This window comes from Sturnira hondurensis, unplaced genomic scaffold, assembly GCF_014824575.4.
Source record: "Sturnira hondurensis isolate 20B ecotype Veracruz unplaced genomic scaffold, ASM1482457v3 Scaffold0013931, whole genome shotgun sequence".
NCBI lineage: Eukaryota > Metazoa > Chordata > Mammalia > Chiroptera > Phyllostomidae > Sturnira > Sturnira hondurensis.
The window spans coordinates 1,703,920-1,726,775 of record NW_028086562.1 but is presented as its reverse complement, the minus strand read 5'-3'; the positions used below and the strand labels follow the sequence as shown (position 1 = coordinate 1,726,775).

Below are 22,856 nucleotides of genomic sequence, written 5' to 3'. Positions count from 1 at the left end.
GCCTCTAAAGCCCGTTCCAGAGACTGAGTCTATCCCTGGCAGGTAAGGCTCCCCAGCTCCTGGCACCCATATCAGGGGTGCTTTCCTGAGGGAAGCAGGGTCCACTCCTTGGCCAGCCTAAATGCTGGGGGTGGGGGACAAAGGCAACCAAGTAGAAAGTTGATCCCTTCTCTTAGGCTTTTTTCCCCTAAACCTTGGCCCCATATTTAGCCCTGAAATCAGGGCTAGAAATCCCTGTGAAAGGTCTTTTGTTAGAAGCCTCCCCTCAGTCCTCAGTCAGGAGGCTGGTTGAGGGTTGGTGGGCATCCTAGGATGGGAGGGGGCTCTCAGAAAGGGGTCAGAACTTCCAGGTGGGCTGAAGCTGCCAGACAGGACCCAGCAAGGCCCCAGGCACTTGCTTCCTGAGCTATCATGGTCTGGGAAGGTCAAGGAGGGTCAAGGAGGGTCAAGGAGGAGCAGTCTGTGTCATCATGTCACGCCATCACTTTCTACTTCAGCTTCTGGAGCAGACCCGCAAGGTGGATTTCTCTCTGCATGAGGACACTGTGACACTTAATGACAATGTCCTTAAATTGTCACTGCACAATCCCCTCAGCAGCTATAACATAACTGCCCTGGACTGGAGTGGCTCCAAGTGGACCTTCACAAGGTCACTGACTCCTCCATGTGGCTTCCAGTCCGGCTGGACATAAAGAAGACCAAACCCAGCCCTGGCTGCTGTGGCTCAGTGAATTGAGCACTGGACTGTGAACCAACAGGTCCCTGGTTCGATTCCCAGTCAGGGCACATGCCTGGGTTGCAGGCCAGGTCCCTAGTGGGCAGCACATGAGAGGCGACCACACACTGATGTTTCCCTCCCTCTCTTTCCCCCTCCCTTCCCCTCTCTAAAAATAAATGAATAAAATATTTAGGGGAAAAAAAAAGACCAAACCCAGTGGCACAGAAAGGACAGCCAGGTAATGAGGACCTATACTCACCCCAGTGATTGCCTTAGGGGCGGCCCTGAGCCTGGGGGTGATACGGACACAGTTTACTCGGGCAGGAGGGGCTCCCAGGTCCTAGGCTGCCATACCCGGCCCTGCCAGGAAAACTGCACAGGCCACGAGACAGTTGCCCAGTTGCTGTTGGTTCATACAAGCAGGGGTCTTGCCTTATGAGTGAGTCAGGGGTGGGGATGCACAGAGTCTGTTTTCTATTCCAGGTGTGAGTTGGGATCCTCCGTGCAGTTACAGAACAACTGTGGCTTCTTGCAGGTGTCTATGTCTTTGTGCTCCAGTGACTGTCTTGAAGGGTGCCAGTGAGTGATCGTGGGCTTCCACCACTGTTGCTTCGACTGCATGCCCTGTGAAGCTGGGATCTTCCCCAACAAGAGTGGTGGGAGCCCAGGTGAATGGGCAAACAACTACACAGCAGGTAAAAGGACATCCCTGGGGCTACACGTGTGCACATCTGACCCCCAAACCGGGGCCCCAGTCACTTTGCTCCCAGGTAGATATAAGTTGGAGGACATCGGCCCATTCTGATCGAGCAAAAAGAAACAACCAGTTGAAAACTTCAGGCCAAACTTGCCCTTTATTAGACAGCTTCCAACCAACTCCTACAGATGCAGCCTTATTCTAAATTTAACCTCTGTATCCAAATGGACATAGCTATGTTCTCATTTCACCTTCCCAGGCTATACTTCTATTGTCCATGCCAGTAGACAGCTAGATACTAGATCCAAGACACTAGACAGCTGGTACTTTGAAACAAAACCTGGCCGGAATGCATACACTAGCATGTCCACAGCAGAAAAAGAAGAGCATGAGCCACCCGGAGATGTAAGGCCAAGATCAGGAAGCAGATTGAGGTAACTAGGGCTCAGCTCAGAGCTGGATTCCAGGGGCCACATGATTTCCTTTTACTGCCCCTGTGGGAACGCATCTCTTCGGTCCTCCAGAGAGTCAATTCAGAGAAAACACAGAGCGGGAGCTCAAAAAGGTGGATTTGCTCAGGGCAAATGCTGGGAGATGCAAATGGCTTTTCTTTGGGGCTGGTTGCTCCCATTCATCACAGTTTCACTGGCTTGTGAGCAGAGCTACTAGGGTAAGGCCCTTCCTAGGGACCTCTCAGTTTCTCATTCTTGGCTTGGGAAATGTCAGCACACGGGCGAGCCCAATCCAGACTCCCGGCTACCAATAAAGAGGTGAGCTGTACGTCTTGGTTGCGCTTCCCGACTGGGCGAGAGTGGAGCACTACCTCTTCAACTCTAAAAGGATCGCGGCGAACAAACCACGAACCTCAGCGAGGAGGCGGAGGAGAACCGGGGACCCAAGTTAACGTTGCTAGGCAACTGCGGGAGGCAGTCCCAAAGCAGAGAAACGGCATTTTGCCCCCGCCTCCTTCACACCCCATTGGCCTTTTTCCTATTGGTCCCGCCTCCAAGCCGGCACTTGAAAACCGTGCGCCTTAGAATTGCTCCGCCCAGCGGGCGCTCCCTGACGTCACAGCAGACGCGCCCAGACGTTACGTCCGGCGGCGGCGACGACAGCGTCTCCGTACGGTGTCCTGGGCACGTACAGTCCGAGCAGTTGGTCGGTGGGGCTGTGGAGTGGACGCCGCCTGGAACCAGAGGGGCCGGCGCGGGCAGGACTGGCGCGGGTGAGAAGGGCGGGGCGAGAGAGGGAAGGGCTGCCGCCGCGGTGAGCGCTGACGGAGTTTGACTGCAGCCGCTTTTCTCACGGCCGCTCCGAATTTGTGGGCGCGGCGTGGGCTTCACTCACCTGTCCGCAGCCGCCGCCCTCTCCTACCATGGGTCCTCTCTCTTTGCCAGGCCTATCAGTTCGTGCTGATCCCCTGCCTCTTTCCCCAAACTTTGTTCCTTCCATCTGCTCCCCTTGATGAACCTGTCTTATCTCCCGCCAAGCCATGCAGCCTCCCTCCACCTAGTCCCCTTCCTTGCGCCCCTGCCACCCACTCGCTGGCCAACTGGATCGTGGACTGCTCACCAGACCTCCGCCCCCAGGGAGGCTTTGCTTCTGTTTCCGTCTCAGCATGCACACTCTAATTTCCAGCTGAGCCCTCGTTGTGGTCAGTGTGACTGAGTAGAGGTCACCTCTCTTTTCCCTGGGCTGGCCAGGGTGTCACTTATGCCTTCCTCTCCTCCAGCCAGACCATGGACGGCTCCTTCATCCAGCACAGCGTGAGGGTCTTGCAGGAGCTCAACAAGCAGCGGGAGAAGGGCCAGTATTGCGACGCCACCCTGGACGTGGGAGGCCTGGTGTTCAAGGCGCACTGGAGTGTCCTTGCCTGCTGCAGCCACTTCTTCCAGAGCCTCTACGGCGATGGCTCAGGGGGCAGTGTGGTCCTCCCTGCTGGCTTCGCTGAGAGTTTTGGTCTCTTGTTGGACTTTTTCTACACTGGTCACCTCGCCCTCACGTCGGGAAACAGGGATCAGGTGCTCCTGGCAGCCAGGGAGCTGCGAGTACCAGAGGCCGTTGAGCTGTGCCAGAGCTTCAAACCCAAAACCTCGGTGGGACAGGCGCCTGGTGGCCAGAGTGGGCCGGGGAAGCCTGTCCCTCGGGGCGTGAACAGCCACCTCAAGGAGCTGGCGGGCTTGGAGGGGGAGGCAGTTTCAAGGACTGCGGGTCAAGTGCCCAGAGATGCGGGGCTCAGTGGCAGTCACAGCCCGCAGAGGCCCCAGCTTGGCCTCCCTGCCCAGATGGAGAGCCCCTCCTTCCTGCGTGGGAAACTCAAGCAGGCCCTGAAGCTTTGTGCCCCGGATGACAAGGAACCTGAGGACTGCAAAGGGCCCCCGAGAGCCTTCGAGGCCGAAGGTGCCCAGCTGCAGGGCAGGAGTAATGAGGTGCTGTGCCCAGGGTGCTGGGAATGGGGAGGCGGGTATAACGGGGAGAGACGGACATTTTTCTGGCATGAGCTAGACCCTGAGGTAGAACGTGTGTTATGCAGGTTTGAGATAGGCTTTGGCCAAATGGAGGAAACCTGCTCTGTCTTGCAGCCTCAGGCTGACTTTTATGCAAGTCTCAGCTGTCTGTAGTTGCCAGCGGCTTGGGGTGGAGTGGGCGGCATCGGGGTTGCAGTGTTTCCCCAGAGTAGTGAGATCCAGCCAAACTTCCAGTTCCTGACAGATAGCCATTGTCCTCTGAATGCAAGGTTCTGAGGCCGTGGGATCCTGCAGGGAACAGTGCAGACACAAGGACTCATCTTGGATGTACTGGGGTCGGGCCTTAGGATGGGCCCAGATGGAGCTGGCCGCTCTGTAGATCCCCCCAGCAACCCTCCTGATGAATTTGCTGACGAGGCCTCCTCTGCTCTAGTGGGAAGTGGTGGTTCAAGTCGAGGACGACAGGGATGGCGACTGTGTCTCTGAGACGGAGGCTCTGCCAATCAGGAGGAAATCGAACACACTCAGAAAGTCATGTGCTGTCGAACCAGCCCTGGGCACAGGAGCCCCCGCAGCCGAGCCCCCTGAGAACAGAAAAGGTACAGCGGTGCCAGTTGAATGCCCCACATGCCATAAAAAGTTCCTCAGCAAATACTACCTGAAAGTCCACAACAGGTAAACATTGTTTTTCTATTTGTTTTTCATGTCTCCCATTCCCGTGTTGGGGGAGGGGGCCTGTTCTCCCCACTCTGGGCCAGGGGCCCCTCTTAGACCCACAGAGTGCTTGGTGTGGGTGCGCCCCTGGTTTTCAGGGAGTGAGAACCAAGCCTCAGGCCAGAATTCTTCGTCTCCTTTTCCCGTGGGCCTCTGGCTGGAGTGGATTTGTGGACGCTTGTTGATGGGCTCCACCCCCCGTGGACCTTGACTGCCCCTGGCTGCAGCCAGGGCGTGAGAAAGGCCTAAGGCCTGGGCCGTGGCCGAGCCCCAGCGTGGGCATTCCCGCAGCCCGACAGTGTGGGCTGTGGGTCACCGTGTCGACCTGGAGAGGCAGTGCAGCCTGGTCTCCCGAAAGTGTTAGCCTTGGGTGTCAGTGGAGCCTAAAGGGCCGTTGATTTGTTGGACGTTGTAGTGTCAAATCAGGAAACCAAGTGCCATATGACGCTGTTGCAACTTAAAGTAATTACAATGAAATAAATTCAGTGTCTCTGACAAACAAGTCATCGCAAGTGCTCAGCAGCCACACGTCACTGGCTGCCTGATGGGACAGCTTAGGCACAGGGCATTTCACTGCTGCTGAGGGCTCCCCGGGAGGGAGCTGCGCCAGGGTTTCTGCACGGTCTCCAGGGATGGCAGCTAGGTGACGGGCCTTCCAGTCCTGCCTGTCCCTCCCCCAAGACATCACTGGTCCACCATGGTGCGCTTTTCTTGCCAGGTTGGGGCTACGTGTGCTTTCTCAGTATGCCACTCTGGGACGCCACAGGTGGCCGACTGGAGTTGGAGCGGAGAGGAGTGGAACCCGTTACTCTCCCTGCTCTGGGAGGGCCTGGTGTGGGAGGCGCCCTGGGGTGTTCTGCGTCTGCCTGGTCGCTCCTCAGTGTAAGGCTGTTGGGCTGCAGGCTGCTGGGCTGGAGTGGGAGTGTGTGAACATTAAGATGGAGAGACCTGGGAATGAGGCTCTCAAGGTAGGGGGCATGCCTGCTGTACCCTCCCAGGCCCCAGGCGTTTTCTCGGTGGACACGGTGGCACGGGAGGGTCCTGTGCAAAGCAGTGATGAGAGCCAACTGTTCGAGGGTTCCTTTGACCGCTGAAAGATACCAGGAGGCAGGTGTGGAGCTGACAGGTGGAAGGCTCAGGCAGCGGCCCAGGGGCTGGTTGGCCGCACCAGGGGGTAGCCGGAGGTGAGGTGGAGTGGTTGGCTGTGGTCACAGTTTTGAAGGTGGAGTCCACAGAAGTTACAGGCAGATTGAACGGTGTCTCCAGTGGGTGAGTCTGGACGCAGGGGTTGTTCCTGCCTTCAGAGGGGTGGGCAGAGCCCCAGGGCAGCCCTCCTCCTGCAGGCTTAGCAGCCATATGGTGAGCCCCTGGAAACCAGAGGGGGCACCGGGTGGGGGTGAGGCTGAAAGTCGCTCAGCCCCCACACCCCTGTGGCTTCTCCTGGCAGGAAACACACTGGTGAGAAGCCCTTTGAGTGCCCCAAATGTGGGAAGTGTTACTTCCGGAAGGAGAATCTCCTGGAGCACGAAGCCCGGAACTGTATGAACCGCTCGGAACAGGTACTTGTGGGCTGGCCCAGGCCCTGTGGGTGGGGGGCATGCTAGCCTGTGTGCCCCTGCCGTGGGGGGGTGGGGCAGGAGACTTAGATGGGACTGTTAACTCAAGAGAGCCGTAGGGTCCTTGGATGCCATCGAGTTGACTCCCTGATATTACAGGTGGGGACACAGGTTCCAAGAGTGAAAGGGACAGCCCAAGAGGCATTTTGAGTTTGCCGGCCCGGCCCCTTGGCTTTGGAGAAGGGGTACCTAGGTGTGTAGGGGGTGGGGGTTGCTGGAAAAGGCCACCTGGCTACTTCCTTCCCCCCACTGGCTGGGCTGTTGAGTGGGGCCAGCCAGATCCTGCCCTTGTGAGGCCTGCTGCCAGGGTGTGGGCTGCAGGTAAGGCCGCTAGGCCCCTGCCTCCAGCCTGCTGGCCCGAGAAGGGCCTGGTGTGGTGGGTTTGCAGCAGTCAGGGTCAGGGCAGGCAGGTTACGTGTTGCCCTCTCCCACCCTAGCGGCCCCCTCCTCGGGCAGACTCCTCCCAGCAGCGAGTGGAAGCCCGGGCAGAGGCCGCCGTCGCAGGCAGAGGCCTCCCCCTGATGCCGGCCCTGCTTGCCCCTCACACCGCCAGGTCTTCACATGCTCCGTGTGTCAGGAGACCTTCCGCCGGAGGATGGAGCTGCGGGTGCACATGGTGTCCCACACAGGGGAGATGCCCTACAAGGTCAGGCTCCGCCCGTCCCTGGGGCCCCTTTCCACAGGGCAGCCTTAGGATCCCTCCCACTGAGCCCTTTACTTGTGATGGTGTCAGGTGCCCCCCTTGCCAGCTTCAAGGAACCCAGCCTTCCCTACCCATCTGGTGCCCCCACACCTTCAGTCTGGGCCACCGGTCCTTTCCGGGCCCTTGTTTATTTCCACGGAGGGCAGCCTCAGTGCATCCTTCACCAAGATGAGGGGGCCTCCAACATCTCAGGCTGGGCACTGCCCTCTGGTCCCCGCAGGGCCTGGGGGTGACTGGGGTTTTGGGGACAGGTTGCCTCAGGTGCCTGTGGGCCTGTCTTCCAGTGCTCCTCCTGCTCCCAGCAGTTCATGCAGAAGAAGGACTTGCAAAGTCACATGATCAAGCTGCACGGAGCCCCCAAGCCCCACGCTGTAAGTGCCAGGCCGTGCCAAGGGCTGGGGCCAGCACCCTCTGATGCCAGGACCGGAGCTGCTCCAGAAGGGCGGCCTTGCGGTTTCTGCCGTGCAAGACGTTTGGGCCAGGGTGGGGGGCGCTTCCGGGCAGCCTCACCCTGACCCTGGCCCTGCTCCCTCTGCCCGGACTCCTCTGCCCCGCAGTGTCCCACTTGTGCCAAGTGCTTCTTGTCCCGAACGGAACTGCAGCTGCATGAGGCTTTCAAGCACCGTGGGGAGAAGCTGTTCGTGTGCGAGGAGTGTGGGCATCGGGCTTCGAGCCGCAATGGCCTGCAAATGCACATCAAAGCCAAGCACAGGTAGGGGTGGCCTGTCTTCCGCCTGGGCCTGGGCCTGGGCCTGGGCCAGCTCCGGGCCAGTGAGGGGCCTGGGAATCTGTTTGCTGACACTCACACGGAACAGTTTTTTCCACCCTGAGTGTGGCACCTGCAGGGACATCAGATGATGAGCAAGTGTGCCAATCAGAGGTTGGGGGAGGGCACTGCAGGCTAAGACAAGACTGTACTCCCCTGGGCAGATTCTCAGTTTCTAATGCTCCGACCTGGAGTTGGTGCCCCTTTCCTGGTGATGCCCAAGCCCTCCCTCCACCAGGCAGCTCATCAAAGCGTAGGCCCACCCCCCAGTGGCTCAAGCAGGCTCGCCTCGGCCTTGCTGTTTGCTTAGCTCGGGCCAGTAGGGCTCCCAGCTGCAGCAGAGTGAAGGGTGCCTCTTCCTTGGTGATGGCCTCTACCTTTGTCCCCACCCGGACAGGAACGAGAGGCCTTTTGTCTGCGAGTTCTGCAGCCACGCCTTCACCCAGAAGGCCAACCTCAACATGCACCTGCGCACACACACGGGCGAGAAGCCTTTCCAGTGTCACCTCTGTGGCAAGACCTTCCGCACCCAAGGTGAGGCAGGCCTGTCCCCCGCTGTCCCTGTCCCAGGGCTGAGGCCCAGGGACTGGACCCTCGTCTGTCCCCACAGCCAGCCTGGACAAGCACAACCGCACACACACTGGTGAGAGGCCCTTCAGCTGTGAGTTCTGCGAGCAGCGGTTCACTGAGAAGGGGCCCCTGCTGAGGCACGTGGCCAGCCGCCATCAGGAGGGCCGGCCCCACTTCTGCCAGATCTGTGGGAAGACCTTCAAAGGTGCCTGGGCTTTCCGAGGCCCTCACCCCTCGTCCTTCCTTCTAAGCCCTGGGCGGAGGAGAGGGCTGGGCCATCCCCACTTCCTGCTCACCGGGGTTGGAGGGGCTCCACTGGGCCAGGCCGCCTGCAGCCCTGGCTTCCACAGGCCCCTCCTCAGCAGGGCACCCCAGTGATCTCTCCCATTCCATGTGGTGGTCTGCTTCGACTTGAGCGGAGGGGGTGGAAGCTCCCCAGGGTCTGCACGTAGTCTGGGGGGTGCGCTGAACAGCAGCTGGAACCCAGAGGACTTGGCTCAGGGCAGCGCCCTGCCCTTCCTTACCCGCCCCTGCTGGGCCCCCTCCCCCGCAGCGGTGGAGCAGCTGCGTGTGCACGTCAGGAGGCACAAGGGCGTGAGGAAGTTCGAGTGCACAGAGTGCGGCTACAAATTCACCCGGCAGGTAGGCCTGGGGTCACCTCCTCCTGCACCTCTTGGCCCCCCCGGCCCAGCCCTGAGTCCCCTTGTCCCCTAGGCCCACCTGCGGAGGCACATGGAGATCCATGACCGCGTGGAGAACTACAACCCTCGGCAGCGAAAGCTCCGGAACCTGGTCATCGAGGACGAGAAGGTGGTGGTGGTGGCACTCCAGCCGCCTGCTGAGCTGGAGGTGGGCTCGGCTGAGGTCATCGTGGAGTCCCTGGCCCAGGGCAGCCTGGCGCCCCAGCTCCCGGCCCAGAGACTGTGTGCGGAGGAGGGCTTCACGGGCCCGGGTGTTGTGGAGCCCTCGCTGCTCATTGCAGCTGCCATTCCTGAAGACTGCGACACGTAGCCCTCCCCTACCGCCACACTGGGGGCTCCACCCCCAATAAAACCACGTGGCTTTGGAGTCCGTTGTTCTGTCCCCCAGGTTACTCCAGGGGCCTGCTGCTTTCGGCCCCACCTCCCAAGAAAGCCTCAGCCGCCCCCTCCCCTTGTTGGAAGCTCTCAGCAGAGTGGCACCTGGGGGGGAGTTAAGGGAGCCAAGCCTCTGGTCCAGGAGGCTGTCACCCGTGTCCCAGCCCTCCTTTGGTCAGGGTGTTAGGACTGGGAGCAGGGCCACACTCAGCAGTAGCACTGAGCACTGAGGAGGATCAGGCTCATGGGTCAGCAAGCCCTGGGCCCTGGTGGCTGCTGGCCTGCAGGTGAGACCCTTGGGGCGGAGGGTTGCTGAGCATGCATAGCTTGCCCAGGGAACCTGGGGCACAGGTGAGGCCAGGCCTAGAGTGCTGACAGGTCCCCTGCCTCTGCAATATGGGGACCCATGGGTGCTGGAGGTAGGTTGCATCCAAGTCCCTCCCCAGCTCATTTGTGTTCTGTGGTGGGGGGCAAGCTCCATTTCCTTCTCTTTCAATAGAACCTGTGACAGTGCAGCCCTAATAGGCAAGGATTGAGTGAGTACCTGCTGGACAGCGGGACACCCCCGACCTCCCCTGGGCTGGGGGCTGCTCTGGGGACAGCTCCCCTCTGGCACCACAGCTGGGTGCCCAGAGCAGAAGCCCCGACAGGCCAACCCTGCAGGCTTCTTGTGATGCAGCCCTGGAAGTCAGTGTCACTTCGCCAGGGGCCCCCAGTGGGAGGAGTGTCGGAATTGGCACAGATTTCCAGCTGGCCCCCCAGAGGGGCAATGGTCATGACTCCCAGAACCTGGGCCAGGCCCGACTTGAGTCCCAACACAGGAGGTCCCCAAAACACCAGCCCCGCACTGTGCCGAGTCCCTACTGGAGGTTGAGGAGCAGCCTGGCTTTCCTTTTAGTCCTTGACCACTAGCTCCGAGGTAACAAGCTCAAGTACAATGACTGACACCCAAGTTGTGAGCCGCTTGCAGCTGTTTGGCAGAAGTGTTAACAAGGAGTCAAGTGTGGCTTCAAAGTGCTCGCTCCCCAGCATGAGCAGCAGCCCGTTCTTTGGGTTCAGCAGGCCTGCTTCTCTGCAGATGTGGGGAGCCTTCCTGAGGTTCCCAGGCTCCTCCAATTGAAGGGTTCTGCACCTCCCACCCTACCAAATCCCAGGATCTCCCTGAGATGGAGGACCAGTGGGAGAAGACACCTGGGGGAGGGGCTGGGTGCTGGCAGGTGGAACTGGGGAGGCTGAAAGCAGCTTTGGAGCAGTGAGGCCCGGACTCAGCCACCAGCGTTCCTCCCATCTCGGGCTTGGCCACCTCCTTCCTCCACTTTGTTCCTTGTATTGATTTAAGTCAAGAAAAGAACTGAAGAGCTTTGTCCTGGGGCCATTAGCAGGCATCTTGGGCACTCCACACAGCCCTTCCCTGCTGGCGCAGAGGCAGCCCCAATGACTGGAACTCGACCAGGTTTCCAAGATGCAGCTACAGCAGAATAAAGGCAGTGACACCAGGTGTATAGGAAACATTTTTATTTCAAAAAGTACATGTTGGAGGCATCCTAAAACCTTACAGGGTTCTGGACATGGAAGCCTACAGAACAGACAAATAAATATGCAAACCCGCCCACCTTCTGGGGTTGAACCTGGGTGCAGGACACCAGAGGTGTCTCCAGGTCATAAATACACAGTATGCCATAGATCAGCATTAAATACTACCACTGAACTCTCATAATTTAATTTGTCTTATAGAGAAATAAAGGTGTGTGCATTCAACACACAGGCACAGTCCCATCCCCAGCCGGCCCAGCCCTCTGTCTCCAAGTCAGTGAAAGGACATCGGTAAGTGGTGGAGCCTGCCACCTGGAACCCGTGTCAGGGGAGCCAGGGAGCAGATGAGCCAGAAGGGCTGTCCCCGATCCAGGACCCCTGCTGGAGTCTGGAGGGACTGGCTGTTGCTAAGGCTGCTGCCTCCCCGTCCCGTCCTTTGTCTTTTAAACCAAAGACACAGTCTGGATGGTGGAGACCTGGAGAAGGATACAAACCCAACCCTCTCCATCACCCAGACCACCGCCAGAGGGTGGGGTGGTCAGGCCCACGAGGGGAGTCACAGTTAAGAACTGAGAAAAGAGAGCCCGGGACATTGGCCCCCTGCCCTGAGAGCCTCTACAGGGAGTGCCAGAGAAAGGCTGGTTTTGCAAGAAAAACAAGAGCACTTGCAGCCCCATCTCAACCACAAAGCTTTATATGATACCTCGCTGCCCAGGCCATGGCCACGCCTAGCCGGAAGGAGGGGAAGAGAGCTCAGCTCCGGAGACCACAGCTCAGGCCACCTCTGCAAGTCACACCTTCTCGAGCTGCAAAGGGCTCTCTGCAGAGACAGCCCCAAGGAAGAGGGCCAGGAGTCCCCGAGCCCAAGGCCCACAACCGCCCCCTAGGAGCCCTGAGATGACCTGTGACAGCAGTCACCACCTCACCCGTGTGGCAAGTTCCCGCACTAACTGAGCAGGGTGGTCTCTGGCACCAAGCTCGGTGCCTAGTGCACAATCAGGGCTCGATGAATCCCAGGCAGCCCAACCCTGCCCGCTGACTCCCCGCCACTACCAGGTCACAAGCCATCATGCCCGGCAGCTTCTGCTTGCAAAGGAACCGAAGACAGCCGCCCCTGGGAAGTTAAGTGAGGGCTGTGGAGAGGCCCAGATGGGACCTGACTCCCCCAGGGGGAACATTCGGGCCAGGAGGGGTGAAGGCCGAGACCCAGGGGACGGTGCCCAGGGAGCAGAGGCCCGGGGCAGGATGCAGCATTGTGGGGGCCGACTCCACCTGCCCTCCAGCAGTGCCTGGAGCACAGAGGGTGCAGAGAGTGACCAAATGAGCCCAAGGGAAGGGAAGGGACAGCTGTGAGTTGAGGCCACTCCGGCACCCAGGCCACCGCCACAATGTCCAGGCCACAATGTCTGTCCTGAAGTGATGACACCACACTGGAGGACCCACCCGATGGCCTGAAGACCACAAGGCTTCCTCCCCCAACCACGGCCATGCGGCCAGAAAGGGTCTTATGTGCCACCTGGTGACGCAACACTGCTAGATGTGTTCTCCTGGTGAGGACACGGCTTCACTCAGTACACTGGGAAAGACTGCTCTCGGTGAGCACTTGCCTTCAATGCACCTAATGAAGAACATGCAAATACCCTCCTCTTCGGAGGGAAGGCAAAGCAAAGCAAAGCAAAGCTGGGGACCTTGAGGGGACAGAACCACCCAGCCCAAAAAACCGCTCCCATTCCAAGCGAAAAGCCCCCCGCCCCCTGCACTGTGGGGCTCTTGGGGAGCTCCTGGCGTCCCACCCCATCCTGCAGAAGGTGCCACAGGCCCCTGCGACACATCACCGATCACACCGGACCCTGCTTCCCAGTGCTCCCTTCACTTAAGGAAAGGCCAAACTGAATTTCAAGTCCTGGAACCGACCACAAAGCCACACTGCCTGGGGCCTGCCTCAGAGGAGGTGGGATTCTGGACTGCAGGCTGGTAACGGCACCTGCAGCTGTCTGCCTGGCCAGGCCAGGCCTCAAAGGCAAGCTCCCAGGGCCTCCCAGGAAGGAGCGAGCCACGACCCTGCACCCGCAGGCACTCACCCTCTTACACCCAAACGAGTCTGCAGGAGTCCTGCAGGGGGCAAGTGGAGCACGACAACAGACTGCCTGGTGGGGGTGGGCAAGGGCGGCCAGTGCCTGCCTCAGGTCCAGTCCGCTGCAGACAGCAAACACTTGGCAGATCCCTCTGCGCCCCCTTCGAGGTCCCACCAGTCCCACTGCCCTGAGCCCCTGGGTCTGAGCTCCCCTGCTAGAGGCCCACCCCCACAGGAGTGTTTTAGTGTGTGACCCCCTTCATCTGGGGAAACGGTGTGCTGGGATACCCGGCACTGCATGTGAAGTTTGGGACCCTGCAGCAGCCATGGCCAGCCTGATTCCCAGTGGCAAGGCAGCAGGGCCCGTGGGAGGCAGGCCTAGGCTGTTCTCAAGGACCTGTCTCCCTCCACTGACGCCCCTGAAGTGGTCCTCCTCTCCTGAGGTGGGAGCCAGTCTGTCGGTGCTGGGAGCCAGGTTACTGTGTGTGTGTGTGGCAGGGGGTGACCTGTTGGAGCCAGAGACACGTGCCAGCAAAGAGACAGCTCTTCCTGAACCCAGGGAGGGACACTCACAACTGACCTTGGCCCCAGCAGTTGTGACTCAGGTTGTAGGCACCTAGAACGAACGACCCAGGCGTCGGACCCTGAGGCTCACTCAGCAGCCCAAGAGCCCCTGCTCCACCTGGTGAGCCCGACCTGTCCTTGGGCACGAAGGAGGGGGTCGTCGCCCCCCGAGGTGCCGGGTTACCTGCACCAAGGCCCTCCGTGGGCCAGGCCGGGGCTAGTGCAGCTCCTGGGGGTTCTGGGGTGGCCGAGGCTGGCCCACGTCCATGTCAACAGTGCCGCTGTCAAGCTCGAAGCCACGCCCACCCAAGGGCGTCTGGGGCATGAACTGGCGGAAGATGCTGACACTCCCGTGCCAGAAGGTGGGCTCCGGGAGCCGGCCCACCACGCTCCATGCCCGAGCCTCAGGGTCATAGGCCTCCACCACGTCCGAGAGTTCAAACGTATTGTCATAGCCTCCTGAGACATACAGCTTCCCTCCGAGGACAGCCAGGCTGCCCCCCACGTGCACCTGTGGGTCAAGGGGAACAGGTGAGTGGAGGCTGCCAGCCAGGGCATGGCAGAACTCCTGCAGCCCCTCTCCATGGAGAGGGTGCCTGCGGCCCAAGGCGGGGGCGGGGGGCGGCCACACCACCTCTGGCCTTGGCGCTGGGAGGCGTGTTCCACACACGTCCCAAGGCAGACCAAGGCCCTCCCTATGCCCCACCTAGGAACACGAGCCCCATGCCTAGTCTCTATGGTGGTGAGGGGCTACAGGGGCCCTGTGTCTCCTTGTGAGTGTCCCTGGCCCTCTAAGGCAGGTACGATCCACCCNCAGCCAGGGCATGGCAGAACTCCTGCAGCCCCTCTCCATGGAGAGGGTGCCTGCGGCCCAAGGCGGGGGCGGGGGGCGGCCACACCACCTCTGGCCTTGGCGCTGGGAGGCGTGTTCCACACACGTCCCAAGGCAGACCAAGGCCCTCGCTATGCCCCACCTAGGAACACGAGCCCCATGCTTAGTCTCTATGGTGGTGAGGGGCTACAGGGGCCCTGTGTCCCCTTGTGAGTGTCCCTGGCCCTCTAAGGCAGGTACGATCCACCCCCCCGCCAACTCACGGACAGGAAAATGGAGCTTTGTGTGGCCGAGGGTCACAGAGCTGGGACTTGACCCAAAGCCTGGGCTCCGAGCTGTAAGGCCGGATCACCCCACCTTTCTCAGACTTGCTGTCGTGAGTGTGCTTAGTGCACTTTGGGGGAAAGCATCTTCCATTTCTGAAGTGTGAGACGCTAAGCTGTGATGCTGTGACTCCTGACATCAGCCGAGTGGAGGCACCAGGGGAGCAGGTTTGGAAATTTTAAGGAAGACAGAAATGAAAAAAAAAAAAAGATGGTGGCGGATGTAGGTGGAGCCAGGACTAAGGGGTTCGCCCACGTGGCCAACCACTGCTCTGCTTCCTGGTTCCATGACATGGCCTGGCTTGGCTCCCCTCTCCTCAACAGGCAGAGACAGGGCGAGACCCCGACCCCGCAACAGCGGCAGTGTGGACATCCTGCTCAGAGCACACAGCAGGTGCTTAGCAAATGCTTTACTCCCAAGACCAGCCCCCGGAGAGCTCTTGGTGTGGCCTCGTCCACTTGGTTGTCTGCTGGTTCACCCGCACCAGCCACACTGGGCGGAGGGCTTGTTCTGCGAACACACCAAGCACACCTGGCTCCAGGGCCTTCGCACGTGTGTGCCACCCCCTCACTATCCCCTCCGGGGCATGCTTTCCCCCAGCATGCTGTCTGCCTCGTGCCTCGTGCCATCTCATGCTTCCGACGTGGGCACATTTACCTGATTCATAGGTGGGATCTTGTCCCATTCATTCTTCGTGGGGTTATACACGTCCACCTCGGCAGAGTCGTCCCTATGGGGGATGGGGACGGGGGTCAGCACGAGAAGGGAGTACTCCCAGGTGCAAAGCACCGGAGAGCAGCGTCCTTCAAGTTCATCATCTTTGGTGCCACCTGACAGCCCAGTGGCCAGTAGGACCCTATCCCCCATCTTAGGCCCCGCACCTACCAGGCTTCCAAAGCCAGACCCAGCCTTGCTCCCTAAATTCAAAGATCCCACCCTCAAGGTGCTTAACCCTTCCCCTACCACCCAGTCCCCCTCTCTGTGGCCACACTGGCTGCTCATCCAGAACTTACCAGGGCCCTTCCCACCCATCTCCTACTCATCCTTTCAACTTGGACTTGGCCACCTGTGTAAGACAGCCTTTCAAAGCTGACCGGACCAGGCCTGCTCCCCACAACCATCACACACTGCCACGGGCCCCAGAACGATCCTCCGTCACTGACTGAGGCCACCAATCCTACCCTGTCCACTGCTGTGTCCCTGGCGCCCAGCAGGGTAACAGCAGCTACAGGAAGGAGATGTCCCCATATGGCTCTGCCCTTGGGGTCAACCTTACCTGCCAGTGCCCCGACCAAAGGCTCCAAGGCATAGCCTTGAAAAGCAAAGGCACTCACTCCCCCAAGATAAGTAATGATCGCAGACCTGGGCTCAGTAGGAGGGCCTGACAGTAAGTACTTGGGGCCCTCTCCAGAGAGAAGAGCAGCCACCGGCACCCCCAGACAAGGAGTGCAGAAATCTGAATTTCACACAACTTTTCACACGTTATTCAACGGCAGTCTCACTTTGACATTTTCCCTCCAGTTACTTCACAATGTAGAGGCCCACAGTGTGATAAATTAAGGCCAGAAACCAGAAGGCCGCCCACCCCAAGCAGAGACAATACAAACTGCAACCAGACGGGCCAGGCTGGACAGTGTTGCCAGCTCATCCCTCTGCAGAGACTCAGGCCCCCCAGCCAAGAGGCCACCTTAACTAGGGACCAAGGTGGACATGGCTGGGGGAGGAGGGAGCAACTGCTTCTGAGACAAAAGCCAGGGTGTGGGAGGACACCTTCCCAGCAGGAGCTGCCCCACAGGTGGGGTCCAGGCAAGGGGTTATGTGACTCATCAGGCACAGGTGTTCCTTGTACTTGAGGGAGGCAAGGTCGGGCCTCCACTGGTCACCAGAGGACAAATGGGGGTGGGGGCAGAAGGGCTCTTTCCTGACTGCTCACTCTCTCAGCTGGGCAGGGGAAGGGGCAGAGCTGAGCCCACCTTCCCTGGCCCCCCATAGCTTAGGGAAATCCTCACAAAGCCAAAGATGGGTGTGGGGGACACCCTAACGCTTTCATGTGGACTGGCTTAGTAATGACAAATGACTGAGACCAGGAGGCACTGGGGCTTCAGGATGGCGGACTGGCCCTTGGGCACACCTGGCTCTAGGTCCACGGGAAGAAAGGACATTCTCAAAGGCACTGGGACACGGCCCAAGGGCTGACACTCTGCTGGGCTGTATTTATAGCTGTCTCCCTCCCCTGAAGACGGCTCCCAGGACTCAGGAAGGAGAGCTGGGGGAAGGGTCAAACGATGTTTGTAACAGAACCAGGGGCTCGGAGCAGACCGCAGTTCCTGGCCTGCAGCAATGCCTGGCCCCTTGGCCCCTTGCAAGCGACGCCACCTCTGTCTGAATGTGCTCCCCAGAAAGCCTGGGAAGGAGCTCAGATGGTGGGGGTCTGGGGGGCCTGGGAAGCCAAGTGTACCCTTCTCTGAGGCTCCCAATTCAAAGCCCCAGACTGAAAGGGGGCAGAGGGGAGTGCGGTTCAGCCCTTCCCTCCTGGGCTGCGCCTTAGGCAGGCTCCAGGCCGGGGAGGAGAGCAGGTGGGTGCAGCAGGCGGGGCTCCTGGCTCCCCGGACGCCCACAGGCCCACCAGGAGGCGGCATTTGGCTTTGATTAGTCAACAAGATGGGCAGGTGCCCAGTGACCCTACGGCTGCCCACCTCCACTCCATGCTGCCGGGGCCCAGCCTGCCCAGGGAGGCGGGGATGCAGTGACACCACACAGGGACCTAGACGGATGTCCTCGCTTCAAACTTCATACCACCCCTTGAAGCCTGTGGCTGGAAGTCCCCTACCCACCAGCCTGTTCTGCCGCCAGTGAGGCAGGGACAACGGTCATGGAGGCCAGCACTGAAAACACCCAGGACGCAGGCGACACAGCATTCGGCCTGTCCAGGTCCCAGTGTGAGTTGATCATTGTCATTACCCCACAGGTGGCTTTGGGGCCTTCTCAGTACCAGCTCCCCACCCACCCCGTCCCTGTCCACAGTGGCTGTGGCACTTTGGACAACAGCATTTGTTGGACAAGACTCATGGGCCCTCTCAGTGCCGGGCCAGGTGGGGAGGGAATGGACACACCAGCGCTGCTTTAAGCAGAGTGGGTGGGGCTGATCCAGCCACCTGGCCTCTTGTACCTGGAGGCAGGGCCCCCCAACCCCTGGCCTGAGTTTGGGGAGCACTCTTCGAGGTGAGCAAAGGGTCCCTCTGCCGCAGCTACACCTCCCCCAAAGACCAAGTGTCCAAAAGAGGTCTCCTCTGGCCTTTTTCAGGTTCAGAGCCCCTGGGAGAGGACTAGGTCCTGTTCAACAACAAAGGCCGAGTGCCAGCCGCCAACGCCTGCCTCAGGGGGTCCCCCAGGTGGGAGTCCAGCCAAAGAGGTGCATTTTACTTGGTGTCTGGAAAGTTCTTGGAAAGGACCTGACCCCACCACACTCAGGATCCCCTGATTAAGAAAACCTAGAAGCCCACAGAAAGCACTCTGAGAACTAGCAGCACAAAGACCCAGGCGAGCCACAGGCTGCCCATCCCTGAATGGAAGAACAGGGCCTGTGTGCTTGGCATGGGGGCCTGGTCAGAAAGATCACGTGGTGGCCGTGGCCCCTGGGGACTCACCTGATGAAGTACATGAGTCCATTCAGAGTCACTGTCTTGGGGGCAAAGGACCAGGGCGGGAGCTGGCCGCAGTCCACCAGCGACCAGAGATCAGTATCCGGGTGGTAGCATTGCATCACCATCGTCTCCTTGCCAGCCAGGGAGCCGATGGCGTAGAGCCGGCCGCGGCAGGCAGTGGTGGAGCAATTGTCCATGGGGTAGGTCATGGGCTGCAGGGCCTCCCAGGAGTCGGTGGTGTGGTCGTAGCGCTCAGTGCTGTCCGCGGCCACCACGTACAGCAGCCCGTCCAGCACAGAGGAGCTGTGGTACTCGCGGGCCTTCAGCATGGGCGCCACCTCCGTCCACTCGTTCACGCTCGAGTTGTACCTCCACACGCAGTCGTACAGCCTGGAGCCGTCGGACCCACCTGCCAGGGCACGCACAGCACACACGTCAGTCCACGCCGGCTGGGGGTGGGACACCTGCCCAGGCCTCCCCCGAACTTCCGAGAGGGCACCGCCAGGGGAGGGATGGACCACCTGGAGCTCCGTGCTGGGGCGAAGGCAAGGCAGATGCTGCCCGGCCACGCTCCACGCCGTAACAACACCTCCACATCAGTCCTGACTTGGTTGGCTGGAGCGTCTCCCCACAAACCGACAGGTCTCGAGTTTGATTCCCCCAGCAGGGCGCGTGCCTGGGCTGCAGGTTTGGTCCCCCAGCCCATGTGAGTTCGCGAGGCACAGGTTGGTGCTTCTCTCTCTCACATTAAAGTTTCTCTCTCTCCCTTTCCCTCTCTATAAAATTAGTGAGCATGTGCAGTTGAGGATAAAAATAAAAAACCTCCCAATCTCTGCAGACCAAGCAAAGGCCCTGGGGCTGCAATTCCAAGTGCAGAGCAACCCCCGTCTGGACCCCACAGAAGCCATCACGTGCCTGAACCAGGCCAGGACATCAGGTCTTAGAGTCAGTTCTCCGGGGCACAAAAAGTGTGTGAGTGGGATGCACGAGGTCTTGCCCACCAAACCCTAGGCTTCCTGGCCATCCCCAGACCCAGGCTGTGCCAGGAACAGCTGAGAAGTCTATTCGCACTGCAACTGAGGGGCCCAACACAGAAGGTAATGCCCTGAGTTGAAGTCTGGGCTCTAGTTCTTGATTTAGGTGCAGGTTATCGGTGTGTCTTGGCTGGGAAAACTCGTCAAGTTGCACGAATCCAGCATGCAGCAAAACCAGCAGTCCACGTTCAAGTACAATTAATGAAAATACAAAGACAAACTGGTTTTCTGTACTTATAACTAAACCTACTTTTGCCCACCCCTGTATACGTATACTCTTCTGTCCATGTTTCAAAAAAGAACTAAAAAACAACAAAAAACAATCAAAGCCCAGCCCTGGCTGGTGTAGCTCAGTGGATTAAGTGTGGGCCTGCGAACCAGAGGATCGTGGTTCGATTCCCAGTCAGGGCAACATGCCTAGGTTGCAGGCCAGTTTCCGGCAGGGGCCACTTCCCAGCAAGGGATGCAGGAGAAGCAACCATACATTGATGTTTCTCTTCCTCTCTCCTTCCCTTCCCCTCTAAAGATAAATAAATAAAACATTAAAAAAAATCAAAGCCCAATGGGTTGGACTGTAACTGTGAATTAAACCAGTGTGCCTGGGAGCTTGAACCCCCCCACCCCATGAAGGTACCCCAAGACCCCAGGGTGCATTCCCTGCTCAGAGGAAGGCGCCACAGCAAAGCTAAGAGGACATTCCATCTGGCTCACGGTCCTGAGCTTTTTAAAGAGAGAACACAAGTTGGGTGAGGTCTGCGCCGTGGGCCTTCTTCCTTCTACGGGAGAACCCGGTCTAAGGCAGCTGAGACCAGGCTCTCCCCAATGACATTCCCTACAGGCAGCTGTTTGGAACGACCTAGCCACCTGTCCAAACCCATTAGCTGCTCGGCCGAGACATTTATGGAAGCGTGTGCAAAGTTGGGGTCAGTGGGACCAGTTTGGGAAGGGAAATTCCTTGGCCAGACTTGAGGGGCAGAGGCATGGTCCCCCAACAACACAGGGCCGACCTGAGATTGCAAAGGGGCTGGTTCTAGGAGATGCCAGCAGAGGCTGGACCTTGGAGCCCTCCACCCAGGAAGCTGCGTGACCTTAAGCTGGGATGCCTCCCCCTGGTCAGAGTCCCGAGGGAACACAGGAGCAAGTCTCAGATCTGGCTTTCTCTCGGCTGTGCCAGGCGGGGGCCCAGCCCCGAGGAGCCTTGCCTGATAACAGCCCTGCGCAGGGCCCTGAATGCACACTCGGTAGGGCTTCTTTCCTTATATAGCTGCCACAGGGAACGCCCCGTCTCACCCCACAGAAGCTGGCAGCCTCCGGTTTGCGCCAGGATTTATCCGTAATAAAAAATGTGGGAGAAGCCCAGAACTGGGGCGGGCTGGGGCCCGCCCACCATGACTCGGCAGTGTTTTGGGGTTTGAGCCAAGTAACTGGAAGAAAACCTCTTAGCATGTGACTATGTTTACAGTCGCTGGGAAGGGAGAAGCCTAAACACCATGTGACTCACAGCTTGCATCCCAAGTGCAAGCCCAAGAGAACCTAGTCAGTGGCGACAAAATGCGGGCCTCTGGAGCCCTGGTGGCGGCTCAGCTGGGAGGAATCTCTGGGAGGGGAGAAAGGATGTGTCACAGGGCGTAAACCCCGGGCCTGTCGCTGGATCTCTTAGGGATAAAAAGAAAGCACCCATTGTGCAGGGTGAATGCCCCAGTATCTTCCGACCAGAGGGGGGAGTGGCACCTCCCTGAAAGGGGTGGGCTACCCAGGCATGCCCCCCCGCAGCTCGTGAAAAACGCACAAGCGGTGGTTTGTCCCCCCTCACACAAGAGGCTCTTCTTTTAGGTCCAAAGCATCGATCCTAGAACCGCACCCACTGGCCAGTTTGAGGGAAAGGGAAGTGACGGCTTGTACTCAGCTGCGGTCCCAGACTCCGCATCCTGTGAGTTTCTTGGTAAGGTAGACAAGCTCCCTCCCGCAAGGGTACAGGAGGCCAACCCCAGAAACCCCTCCTGGGGGTGAAGGTGGGGGTGGCCGGCCCAGATTCCTCCCGACAAGCCTACTCACCCGTCACGTAAATGTCGTTGCCAAGAGCTACGATGCTGTAGCCCCCGCCCAGGTGGTCAGGAAACTCGGCCAGGTAGCGCCATTGGCCCGTCTGCGGGTTGTAGCAGTCGACGGTGACCAGCTCGTCGCAGTCCTGGTCGCAGCCGCCCACGAGTACGAGGATCTCAGCGAGACCGGTAGAAGGGCGCGGGCGCATTCGGGGACAAGGTCCCCGGTCGTGGCGGTCGTAGCGCGCCGCCTGGAAGTCGCGCGCCTCGCGCAGGAGGCGCAAACAGGGAGGGCAGCGCGCCACCAACGGCTCGGCCTCAACGTGCGCCAGCAGATAGAAGCGGCGCACGAAGGGGAGGCGCACGGCCTCAAGCAGCTGAGGCCAGTGAGCCGCGCGGCGGGGCGGGTCAGCGCGCACCCAGCGCAGCGCCAGCTGGTAGGCGGCCTCCTCCTTCGGCACGCACAACCCGTCGTCGCGCAGGTAGCGCAGCAGGCGCGCCAGCGGCAGCCGTTCCAGCTGCTCGGCGCCCAACTCGCCCACGTGGCGCAGAATGAAGCGCTGCGCCGCGTTCGCCAGCCCGGCGCAACTGAAGGCCTCGGCGAAGTCCTGCATGTCCAGGCAGTTAGCCAGGTCTAGCTGCTGCTGCAGGAAGGCGCCGCACGCCTCCTTCACCGCCGGGAACTGCAGCAGGTCGGCAGCGCGCAGCAACGGCTCGGCGTTGTCGCCGCTCACGGCCACGCGACCAGTGTAGCTGAAGTCCAGCAGTAGCTGCAGCATGTCTGGCGGCACGCCGTGAAGGCGCACCCGCTCGGCGCGGCTCTCGCGCAGCTGCCCGGCGAACATGGCGCGGAAGTAAGGGCTGGCGGCAGCCAGCACTGCTCGGTGCGCCGGGAAGTCGCGCCCGCCCGCCGCCTCCAGGGTCACGTCCAGGAACTTGCGTTCGGCGCGGAGCTGGCTCAGGCCGCGCAGCAGGCTCAGCGCGTGCGCAGGGTCCGAGAAGGGCAGCACGGCCAGGGGCGCCGGCCGCTCCATGGCGCCTTCGCTGTGGGGCGCGGGGAAGGGAAGCGTCCGACCTGGAAAAGCCGCGGCCGGGGCCAGCGGGAGAGACGCGGCGCGTTCGGAGCAGCCGCTATAAATACCGCGGAGCACTGCGGCCTCCAGGAGGCCGGCTGGGGGTGGGCCGCCGCTGGCACCACCCACTTAACCCCTTCAGGCCCGGCGCCGCCGCCCGGCGGAGCGCGCTACTCCACCATCTCTCGAACGCCTGCCCCACGCTCGCGGCTGAGTCACCGCCGCCCTCGCCCGCTCCCTCCCGCCGCCTTTCGGGGGCTTCCTGCGGCCTCTCGCGGATGCCCGGGCTGGGACGCTGGGTGACAAGTGTTCTAAGGGGCGGCCCTACCGCGCGCCTGGATCCGAGGCCTTCGGGGCCTGCCCACAACCTACCGGGGCCCAGCTGCTGAACAAAACCGGGTGGGGGCG

General features: G+C 60.2%; 2 protein-coding genes across 2 annotated transcripts; one reads left to right on the top strand and one right to left on the bottom strand.

Moving 5' to 3' along the window:
- The first annotated feature begins 2,499 nt into the window (after nucleotides 1-2,499).
- ZBTB48 (zinc finger and BTB domain containing 48) lies at nucleotides 2,500-9,364 on the top strand. Its single transcript, XM_037062063.1, has 11 exons — nucleotides 2,500-2,640; nucleotides 3,148-3,844; nucleotides 4,317-4,558; nucleotides 6,045-6,156; nucleotides 6,767-6,859; nucleotides 7,201-7,287; nucleotides 7,474-7,628; nucleotides 8,080-8,216; nucleotides 8,293-8,457; nucleotides 8,806-8,894; nucleotides 8,967-9,364. Exons 2-11 carry the CDS (start codon nucleotides 3,155-3,157, stop codon nucleotides 9,261-9,263), a joined length of 2,067 nt encoding a protein of 688 aa, XP_036917958.1. The 5' UTR covers nucleotides 2,500-2,640; nucleotides 3,148-3,154; the 3' UTR covers nucleotides 9,264-9,364.
- Nucleotides 9,365-10,828: 1,464 nt separating this feature from the next.
- Nucleotides 10,829-22,517, bottom strand: KLHL21 (kelch like family member 21). Its single transcript, XM_037062062.1, has 4 exons — nucleotides 21,389-22,517; nucleotides 18,303-18,708; nucleotides 15,313-15,385; nucleotides 10,829-14,010 (listed from the first exon to the last, which is right to left on the bottom strand). Exons 1-4 carry the CDS (start codon nucleotides 22,407-22,409, stop codon nucleotides 13,717-13,719), a joined length of 1,794 nt encoding a protein of 597 aa, XP_036917957.1. The 5' UTR covers nucleotides 22,410-22,517; the 3' UTR covers nucleotides 10,829-13,716.
- Nucleotides 22,518-22,856: the final 339 nt, after the last annotated feature.

Bases quoted from the DNA above. Each gene is read 5' to 3' on its own strand.
- KLHL21 (XM_037062062.1), bottom strand. From the start codon at position 22,409: ATGGAGCGGCCGGCGCCCCTGGCCGTGCTGCCCTTCTCGGACCCTGCG. The intron at 15,386-18,302 runs GTGAGTCCCCAG...CATCCCCCATAG, and splicing joins GGACTCATGTACTTCATCAG to GGACGACTCTGCCGAGGTGG. The intron at 14,011-15,312 runs GTAAATGTGCCC...CTTGACCCACAG, and splicing joins AGATCCCACCTATGAATCAG to GTGCACGTGGGGGGCAGCCT.
- ZBTB48 (XM_037062063.1), top strand. From the start codon at position 3,155: ATGGACGGCTCCTTCATCCAGCACAGCGTGAGGGTCTTGCAGGAGCTC. The intron at 4,559-6,044 runs GTAAACATTGTT...TTCTCCTGGCAG, and splicing joins TACCTGAAAGTCCACAACAG to GAAACACACTGGTGAGAAGC. The intron at 8,458-8,805 runs GTGCCTGGGCTT...CCTCCCCCGCAG, and splicing joins CTGTGGGAAGACCTTCAAAG to CGGTGGAGCAGCTGCGTGTG.